General features: G+C 43.3%; 1 protein-coding gene across 2 annotated transcripts in view; it reads left to right on the top strand.

Annotated features, from left to right (window-relative positions):
* The first annotated feature begins 1,084 nt into the window (after positions 1 to 1,084).
* The window catches only part of tecpr1b (tectonin beta-propeller repeat containing 1b), a 13,184-nt gene continuing 4,500 nt past the window's right edge, over positions 1,085 to 9,768 (top strand). The window contains exons 1-16 of one of the 2 annotated variants that reach the window (XM_032536414.1): positions 1,085 to 1,306; positions 1,592 to 1,691; positions 3,166 to 3,398; positions 3,490 to 3,672; positions 4,135 to 4,257; positions 4,350 to 4,472; positions 4,915 to 5,089; positions 5,707 to 5,807; positions 5,895 to 5,996; positions 7,045 to 7,172; positions 7,268 to 7,881; positions 8,254 to 8,366; positions 8,493 to 8,648; positions 8,729 to 8,878; positions 9,052 to 9,209; positions 9,487 to 9,614. In XM_032536414.1, the coding sequence (XP_032392305.1) occupies positions 3,174 to 3,398; positions 3,490 to 3,672; positions 4,135 to 4,257; positions 4,350 to 4,472; positions 4,915 to 5,089; positions 5,707 to 5,807; positions 5,895 to 5,996; positions 7,045 to 7,172; positions 7,268 to 7,881; positions 8,254 to 8,366; positions 8,493 to 8,648; positions 8,729 to 8,878; positions 9,052 to 9,209; positions 9,487 to 9,614 (2,479 nt within the window). In that variant the 5' untranslated portion in view covers positions 1,085 to 1,306; positions 1,592 to 1,691; positions 3,166 to 3,173. Of the gene's footprint in view, positions 1,370 to 1,591; positions 1,692 to 3,165; positions 3,399 to 3,489; positions 3,673 to 4,134; positions 4,258 to 4,349; positions 4,473 to 4,914; positions 5,090 to 5,706; positions 5,808 to 5,894; positions 5,997 to 7,044; positions 7,173 to 7,267; positions 7,882 to 8,253; positions 8,367 to 8,492; positions 8,649 to 8,728; positions 8,879 to 9,051; positions 9,210 to 9,486; positions 9,615 to 9,768 lie in introns of both variants that reach the window. The other variant, XM_032536415.1, reaches the window with a different exon arrangement.

Here is a 9,768-nt window from a genome sequence, read left to right as displayed (position 1 = left end):
CTGAACGCTCTGGCTCCCATTCTACTTTTGGTGACTCTAGGAACCACAAGTAACCCTGCATTCTGGGAGCGCAGTGTTCTGGTGGGGTAGTAAGGTACTATGAGCTCTTTAAGGTAAGATGGTGCCTGACCATGAAGAGGGTTGGGGCCTCTTGTCATATTTTAGATGTCTATGACATGTCTAGGTTAGCAGTTAAACCAAAGAGACACAATGACCTCTAAACTCATCAGTCATCATCACGATATCACATGCTGAGGTAAGGTGATGGCTGCTGACGGTTGCCCCTGTCCAAGGTGCTGAACCTGGGACCCCGAGGATGAGGTAACCGTCCGGGGGACTTGTTGTTCACACGGAAATGCAGCCTCATAGCATTTACTTTACCAATTATTCAGATATTGTATTTAAATAAAGTTATTTATACTCATTGGGAACATACTCCCCTACAAGTAAAAGTCCTGCACTCAAAACCAAAAGTATTCAAATCAGAATTATTATCAGCTTTATTGGCCACATAAGTGGCTTACAAACAAGGAATTTGACTCCAGTTTGTGTTTAATTTTAACTCATGTACTGTATATAGGCCTACTTGGTAGTTCAAACTACAGTAATGCATTATATTCTACAAGCTCATCATATGTTTGTCCTTTGAGAACCACGTTCTGCATGATGCCTTTTCTGCGCCAAGATGTTTTTTATACAGCTTCAGAAGTAGAAGAATTTTGTGGAGTGAAAAGTACAATAATTATAATGTATTTTATTTATAATATTAAAATAAATACATTTTTTTGTGGAGTAAAAAGTACAATATTTACCTTTGGAGGTAGTGGAGTAGAAGTATAAAGTGGCATAAAGTAGAAATACTCAAGAAAAGTTAAGCACCTGTAATTTGTAACTAGGCTTACAGTAAATGTATTTAGTTGCAGTCCATTATTGCCAAACGTTTGTGGTATTTACCAAAATTGACAAGTTCCTGAGCACCGGTCATGGTGGCATTGTCCATTCATGTTTATCGGGCTGTTGGTTTGTGATAAAATATTCCAAACTGTAGCCTAACAAGTAAAACCAACCGTGGCTTCAATAATTCATTCGGCGCTGAATAAATAATTGAAATATGCCCGTCAATCAGCAGCTGCCGTCGGAAAAAAACAACAGGAGCTCCTCGTGTTCCACCAATAGGAGCAAGGGGTAGCACACTCCTGAAGAGTTTCAACCAATCAGAGAACCACTTCCTCCATTTCCTGTTGTGGGCTCGGGAGTTGGACGGAGCATTCCTCTGGTCCAGAATGGGAATGAAGTACCACAGCCGGTATGTGCATGAATGACTTTACTGTTCTTCTCCAGAGGTGTTGCTCATGACAAAGCCCCATATGTAAGTAATAAATGTGTTTGAAAGTCTCGAGACTGAGGAAATGAGGAGGGTAGCTGTACAATGTATAGCTGTTTACATCAGGGAACATGTTCCCTGATGTAAACAGCTTATAGCCGACTTTGCGGCATAAGAGTCCATGTCAGTTAGCGGTGTAGTTACGCTGCATTGCATGCTCAGACTCCCTTTGTTGTTACTCAACATGTATTTCTGTATCTGTCCTAGCATGGGCCTCGGAGATAGCAGATATCGGCTGTTGCACCTGATGTCATGTCGCGTGTGTTGACTCTCCCTTGACAACCGCGGATCAGATACCAACATTCAGGTAACATCAGGCTGCTGTTTGAGCCTACGGTGTCTGTGTGTACGCATGCGCGTAAAGCTCCACTGCACGCTATAATGTAAATGACGTTTATTCTAGGAAATTGATAATTGATTGAATAGTGGTGGTTGAGACTGTAGCGGATTAGTGTCCGTCGATAAAGATAGTGTCACGTTAGGCAGCCAGAATAAGCATAAGACTTCCGGTCAGACATTACAAATTAAAAGCCCTCTGCCACGTTTTCAGTTGTCAACACGGCCTGTTTACACCAACACATATAACTGGAAAGGAAAAGAAGAAACTACGCACTCTGTTGATTTGTGTGTGTGTGTGTGTGTGTGTGTGTGTGGCAAAAGTGTCAAGTGCTTTGGACAAAAGCACTATATGAATGCAGACTATTTACCTATTCTGAAAATAACTATGGAACTCTGGTGATATGACACATCACTCATCACATATGTATTCTCTGGGTGGGGGAAACATAGTATCGCAATTTTACGTGGCAATAGCTCAGGGGGGGCTGGCAGTAGCTCAGTCCGTAGGGAGTCAGGCCAGTTCACCTCCTGGGCACTGCCAAGGTGCTCTTGAGCAAGGCACTGAACCCCCAACTGCTCGGGGCGCCATTCCATTGGCAGCCCCCCCCACTCTGACAATAGTGCATGTATAGGTACTGAGCATGTGTGTGTAATTAAGGCCTGTGTGTATAGTGTGCAATAACAGTGTAAATTGTAATTTCTCCTTGTGGGACTAATAAAGTATACATAATTTAATAATCAATTAAATTTAATTAAATTTAATACTGTATCAATCAACACAGATTCCAAGTATCATTTATTATACATTGTACGAAGAGAATTTCATTTTTTTGATACTAGACTAATCAATTGCTTTTCTAGTCCACTAGATAGACTCATTGAAGTGAGAAGAACAAACAGAGAAAAGTTTCTTTTGAAATGAAAACTTTTTAGATAAAACAGATGTTGACAAAGTTTTCCTTTGGGGACATAATTTGAAGTTTCAAAAAAGGTAATAAATTGCAATAAATTGCAGAATATTGCAATATGTTAATATCATAATAATATATTGTGACAGGACACTTGGGTAGCTCACCTAGTAGAGCGCACGCCCATATCCGCAGGTTCAACTCCATCCTATATATATATATATATATTTTATACAGTATATAATATAAATAGACATGAATATTGTGATAATATTGTATTGTGGGGTCTCTGGTGATTCCAACCCTAGATGTATTCCTCTTACTGCTCTAATCATCTTTCTTGCAGACTACCAGTGGAAAAAAAATAACTCAATGATAAATAGTCACTATTCAAGGATGAATCTAAATGTGAATGTTGCCTTTGGTCGAATGTCTTCCGGATATCAATAATAATAATAATCAAAGTGCACAGAGTCCTAAAATAAATACCAGGCAGCTTGGAAAGATGAGTGCTCTCTTGCTGTCTCTGTTCAGCGGCCATCATGCCCATCACGCTGCTGTGGGCCGTGGATGTGTATGGCAGGGTGTATGGCCTTTCCACTGCTGGCCAGCGCTGGGAGCGTGCAGACGACATGCTGCTAGAGCTGAAGCGTGTCACTGCAGGGAAGGACCGTTGCTGGGGCATTGGCTGCGACCACCATGTTTACCTCAACATGATGCCCAGTGAGACCCCCATCCGCTACAGGGAGGAGACCTATGAAAACCAGGTTGGCTCAAGCTGCATGTTGATACACTCAAAATGTAGACACAGTGTGTCATAAATGCTCAAGTGCTCTTCCTCTGTGTGTGTGTTTTCAGAGGTGGAACCCAGTGGACAGCTTCACTGACACACTGCTGCCCACCGACCGCTGGCCATGGAGCGATGTGACCGGGATGAATCCTCAACCACTCCACAGCTTTGAGCTGCCCTCCCGCAGCTGGGATTGGGAGGGAGACTGGTATGTGGATCAGAACTGTGGAGGAGAACCCAGCCAGACTGGGGTAAGAAGTAACACATGAACACTCTCATAACTGCTCAGATACACACAAAAGTGTATCTGACCTATTTTATCTATGTTCTTTGTTTGTTGTTTATGTAGCCAACCCAATGCTTGTTGTTATAAATTCAGTGCTTACTTGTGTTCAATTTGTTGTTATTTGTTTAGGACTCTTGTAACTATAATTGATCATATATGTTTTCTTCCTCAAGTGAGATTCCTTCTACAAGGTTTTCTTAATCTCACTTGCACCACCTATGTTTTATATTATTTTTTTTTCTTGTGTTACTGATGTCTTGATTTCATTGTGCAAAATAATCAAATTCAAACATACAGTCCTTGTAGTGTATGTATTTCTATGTTGCTTTCTTGCTTGTTGTCTTTCTAATTTTGTAAAAATGTAAATATTAAATGTCTTATCATACTCTGTCTACTCTAGCGAGGCTCTGTTTGTGTCTCTCTTCAGGGCTGGGAGTATGCAGTGGATTTCCCGGCCAACTTCTCCCCAGACAAGAAGTGGAACTCTTGTGTTCGTCGCAGGCGGTGGATCCGCTACAGGAGATACACAGCACAAGGCACCTGGGCAAAGGTTTGGATGCTCTGTGGTTATACTATATATGTGTAGAAAGGTTGAGTACAGGTCCGACTGAGGATTCGAGCAAAGCCACTGTCTTTCTCCAGATTCCTCTGGACAATCCCAGGAAGCCCCCGCTGCCTCTCTGTGACATAAGCTGTGGTGGTTGGGAGATGAGTGACCAGTCTGGGAGGTATCCATACCTCTGGGGCGTGTCCCAACAAGGAGAGGTCAGTCCACTGGACCAACAGTCTTCTTTCAACCTAAAGGGAAGCACTCCATGCTCCAATCACAGTGACTTTGAGAATTTGCAAAGTTGGGGTTTATTTAACAAACAATGATTCCTGTGATCATCAAAGTTCCTGTTGATGCAGCATTGAAAATGCCCCAGTGATGAATTTTTGTTTTACCACAAGAGGGCAGCATGACTTCATATGAGTTATATTACCAAACTTAAAGGTCCTTGAACCAATTAAAGCTCAAAAACAAATAAAATAAAAATAGAATTATACATTATATAATAATAATAATATCAAATTTACTGTCCTGGCAATGGTATTTATCTTATATATACAGAATATCTTGTATTGTGGTTATATAATTTTAAGCCAAGCAGCATGCTATACAATATCCCGCCCAATCCAATTTCATGACTGTATCTTTACCCTGCAGGTGTGGTTCAGGGAGGGCATCCACCCTCGCGTCCCGGAGGGCTGCCGCTGGGAGGAAGTAGAAGTGCCCAAGGAGGTTGCTCAGTTGTCGGCAGGCCCCAGAGACCTGCTGTGGGCTCTACTTTGGGATGGGAACCTGCTGGTCCGTACCGGCCTCACCCTGGACAGCCCGACTGGTCAGCGTTACCACCACAATTTATTTTTCATTTTTTCATATTTTTGCCCCTTTTTTTCAACAATACTTCTTGTGTAATAATTATATCTTATCTGTATATTTTCTTCTAAATTGTTTGTGATTTTTGTGACCGTGAGATACAATTTATCTGGATAAGAGTCTAAATTACCAATATCCACACCAAGATAAGTTTTATTTGTTACAGAATCATTGTACCCGAGATACTGTTCCTAAAAAAAAAAAAAAAAAAAAAAAAAAAAAAAAGTATCTTGGAAAGAGGACGCAAAGCTTTTAGGAAAAGATGGGAATTTACTGTAATCTAGGGGAAAGTCTCACAAGATAGAGCATCAGTAGTGTCATGATGCGGGGACCAAAGAAAATAAGCTTGACCTATACCGCCTCACGAAGATGATCTGCAACAAAACAATTTTTCAAAAGTCAAATAGGATGTTTTAAGTTTAATGCCATTTGAACCAAAGGTGTAATTTAAACTAGCTTTGTAGGGCAGAATATTTTACAAAACATAAGATTAACTACCACAATAATGGTGATCGCTTGCTAAGATAAGGGCTTGCCTTCGTGCTGTTGTGGTAAACATGCAGCATTTTCTTCTATCAGGCACATCGTGGGTCGAGGTGGAATCACCAGGAAAGGAGATTGAAGCGCTTCATGTGGCTGTTGGAGTTAGCGTGGTGTGGGTGGTCACTAAAGATTATAAGGTGAATCATAATTTCTTGCATGCGTAAAAATGGCTGGATTCATTGTGATGGTAACATATCTGTGTGTTAATGCGCATGCGTTTCAAGGTGTGGTTCAGGCGTGGCGTGAACTCCCACAACCCCTGTGGCTCCGGCTGGATCAGCATCGGAGGGGAGATGATGGTGGTGGACGTAGGACTCAATGACCAGGTTAAAAAGATTTCTGTTGATAATTTAATCATCACACCTTTTTGATGAGAGCCTTGGCGCAGTGCATTGATTGATATTACAGTAGACATTAGCAAAGTCATCTGCATAATTTAAGTGTTTATATTGTAGGTTCAACTATGTAGAAGGGTATTTTAGGAAGAAACAATAAAGATAAGATAAGAAAACCTTTATTTGTCCCACAGTGGGGAAGTTGCGGTTTGTAACAGCAAGACATAGATAAGTGAGATAAAAGTAAAATGTATGACACCATAACATTTAAATATATTAAACACCATACTACATTACACTTAATTATTATTAACAACATAGTTTTGTGTTCCAGCCTTTTTGTTTCCTTTAAACCCGACTGTAGCGTGTTTCTACTGAACTCTAGCTGCTTCCCCCTCTGAGCGATTCGCTTTACCCTCAACATTGGATCTGGTTTCAGGACAAGCCAGATCAGGGCCAGGGTCAGGACAGAAAGGCTTTATCTCACTGCTGAGGACTTTGCTAGCACTGCAAACCCACATCTCACACCTCCTCCCCTTCTGTTTCTCACCTCTGTTCCCCCTCCCCAGCCCTTCTACCTCTGGCCTCTAGTCCTGCTCTGCAGTTGCCCTGTAACACGAGTACAGCCAGCCGTTCCAGCCAATGTCCCAGCAGTAGCACCTCAGGCCCAGCCTTATATATCCCCAGACTGTATTCCTACTTGCCTGACATGTGGGAAACTCCCTAATAAGAACCTGGCCAAGCATGTCATCATCATATCCCATATTTCATATTTCAGGGCTGCAATTACGGATATGGCTTGTGTGAGGCACCAGGCGCCAGTGTTACAGTATATGGCCTTATAAAGTAACAATTGCTTGTGTTTTACTAGTGCCACTGATGCACTTTTTTAAAGAGTGAATAAAATGTGTGTTATATTTTATTCGACAAGATTCTGTTGCGTTTATCCCATTAGTTTTTATGTAGTTACTGAATGTCATGTGATTAGTGAGTTCACCTTTGTTGTACTACATTGTTTTCTTCTCTCTTCTTCTGTCAGGTGTGGGCGGTAGGTGAGGACCGCGGCCTGTATTTCAGAATAGGTGTGACACTGTCTGAACCAACTGGGAATGGCTGGATTCCGGTTTCTGCCCAATGGGGCAATAGTAAAGAGGTTATGCCACCCAGGTCTGTATAAATAATCGAGTTGGATCCTTTAATGAAACTGACCTGATTATATCCCTCATTTTGTTCCTGCTCTCTTCATATGTGTTGTTTAATAGGAAGAAGTGTGAGTTTGGTGGCCAGCTGACTGAGGCCTCACAAGGCTCGGTTCTGAGCTGCACGGACTCTGACTCAGAATTAGGCCCTACTGACCCACAAAACAGCACTAAAGACAGCCCTGTCGTGGAGGCAGCAGCCCCCTCTGTAGTCCCATTAGGGGAAGCGGACATGCCTACACCTCCCCTGAAAGCAGAGGACACTCCCTCAGCCTCCCAACAGGATGCCCCCAAACCATTCATCCCTGCAAGTGACAGCTTCATTAACAGCCTGGTGTCAGACCGTGACAAAACGTCCACTCCCCAACTGTCCATCGCAGAAGAACAGCAGGAAAAAGTCGAGGAGCCGTCCCCAGCCCCGATACTCCTGACCCCTGAGGCCGCAGGACATGATGTCCCCTGGATGAATGTCGATCTGGAGGGAGCAGAAGCAGCTCGATGTGCACAGGTGGCGGGACCTTCGTTGGGCGATGGCAGTGCAGCTGCCACCTATGCCCTGGGGACACTAGAGACAACTTATGGTGTTGGAGAAGAAGACGGGCCGGTGTGGACCTGGATCTCTGGTGGAGGCTGTGATGTGGATGCGAGCTCACAGATCAGTTGGCTTAGTCCCACAGGTATATGGACAGCCGCTATGCAGGGATTTTAAGATTGATGTATTTACTAAATGAACAATTAAATTACCAACCTACCAAAAAACATACCTTAAATAAATGAAATAGCAAAATCTGTAGGTGAGATGATGGCTTATGAACATTGCATGTCATGTAGTGAGAGTACACAAAGTAATGTAAACACGCCATGGCAACTTCAACTTAATCACAAACAATGGATTATGCTATATCTGTGATATATCTTTGTTTGAATGTTGCTTGCTTCTGTGTGTGGTGTGTTTGGGCTTTTACATGTATAGGAAAATACTGTACGTGTCATTTCTATGGTTGTCTGTGTGTCTGTCAAAATGTCTGACTTGTATGTCTTCCTGTCAGGTCCTCTCACCAGCTCCCTGTCACTGACCCCAGTCCAGTCTGTAGCCTGGAGCGAGCAGCAGCAGCAGGAACACCGAGAGGAGATCAGCAAGAAACCGCTGGAGAGAAGCAACGTAAGACTGCTTGTATTTGACACTCCTCTTTAACTCCTCCTTTCTGCCTCGGCTTGATCATATCTTCTCTCTTGTCACATTTTTTTCTGTCTATATGTGGTCACATCCTCCCATTTCCCTTGCCAGTCGGTGTGGGTGCGTAAAGGTGTGTTGCGCTGGTGGAGAGACTGGAAGCCTCAGCGCTGGGTGGATGTGGGTGTTGCCCTCGAGCAGTCCACCAAGTCTGATGGCAGGAAGGACAGCATTTTCTTTGTCTACTACACACAGTATGATGAGAAAAAGGTTGGATTTGCTATGGTCAGTTAAATTCTCAACTGTCTACTGACAGCTGTCATACTCATTTTCTTATCTTTTTGTCGCAGTACCTTCACGTGTTTATAAATGAAGTGACGGCGCTGGTTCCGGTGCTCCGGGACTGCCACTATGCTTTTGCTGTGTACACCACCCAGAGGACCAAACAGAGGTGGCCTCTGGTCCTGGCTGCACAAACTGAACAGGACATGAATGACTGGGTAACAGTAACAGCACACTGAGCATGCAGCAAACACTGAAGTGAAAATGTAGATTAAAACGTTGCATTTTAGGTGGAAGTTTTCTTTTTCTTTTTTACTTTACAAGTATTTATATTTACTAGATAAAGCTCATTGCTGATCACATTCCCTGTTGTTTCTGGCTCTGCGTTTAGTTGTGCCTGTTGTCTGACTGTTGCTGTGAGTGTCGAGGGATCACAGGTCCCCCGTCCAGACAGGCCCTGTGGTCCACAACCTCAAAGGGAGACATCATGGTCCATGAGCCGTCCTTCTCCCTGGAGGCCCCTGCAAACACACTGGCCTGTGACCTCATGTGAGACTGATACCAAATAGTAGACTCTCTCTGCCTGCTTCTTTTGTTTTCATCCTCTCTTTCTGGTAGACCTGGTTTCACATCCGCTTTGTTGTGCCTACATTGTTTGAATTCTGCTACATGTCAGTTAACATGTCACTAACATACTGCTCTGCATGGTGTGAGTGGATGGGATCATGTGCCAAATCTCTTTCACACTGTGTGTGGCAGCACTTTGTCTCTGTGTGCTAACAATAGTGTGGCTAATGCTGGGTGATTCCGCTGTATGGTGCTGCAGGTTCTGGCGGCAGGTCCCGGGTCACCTGCGCTGTGTAGAGTCTAACAGTCTGGGGCTGGTGTGGGGCATCGGGTGGGACGGCACCGCCTGGGTCTACAGTGGGCGCTATGGGCAACAGCCCACCCCGGGTAAACTTGCCCATTATATTTCCCACAAATTGAGATCTACACCACAAGGCTCGTCTCCTTGATATTCATATGTACAAATTATTGATGGGTCCGACTCCTTCTAAATTCGTCATGTATTTAATCCTACTGTTGAAATTTTTAAGCAATTAGTCGA

Source organism: Etheostoma spectabile, chromosome 15 (assembly GCF_008692095.1).
Source record: "Etheostoma spectabile isolate EspeVRDwgs_2016 chromosome 15, UIUC_Espe_1.0, whole genome shotgun sequence".
Classification (NCBI taxonomy): Eukaryota; Metazoa; Chordata; class Actinopteri; order Perciformes; family Percidae; genus Etheostoma; species Etheostoma spectabile.
This window is presented reverse-complemented; position numbering and strand designations above follow the sequence as displayed.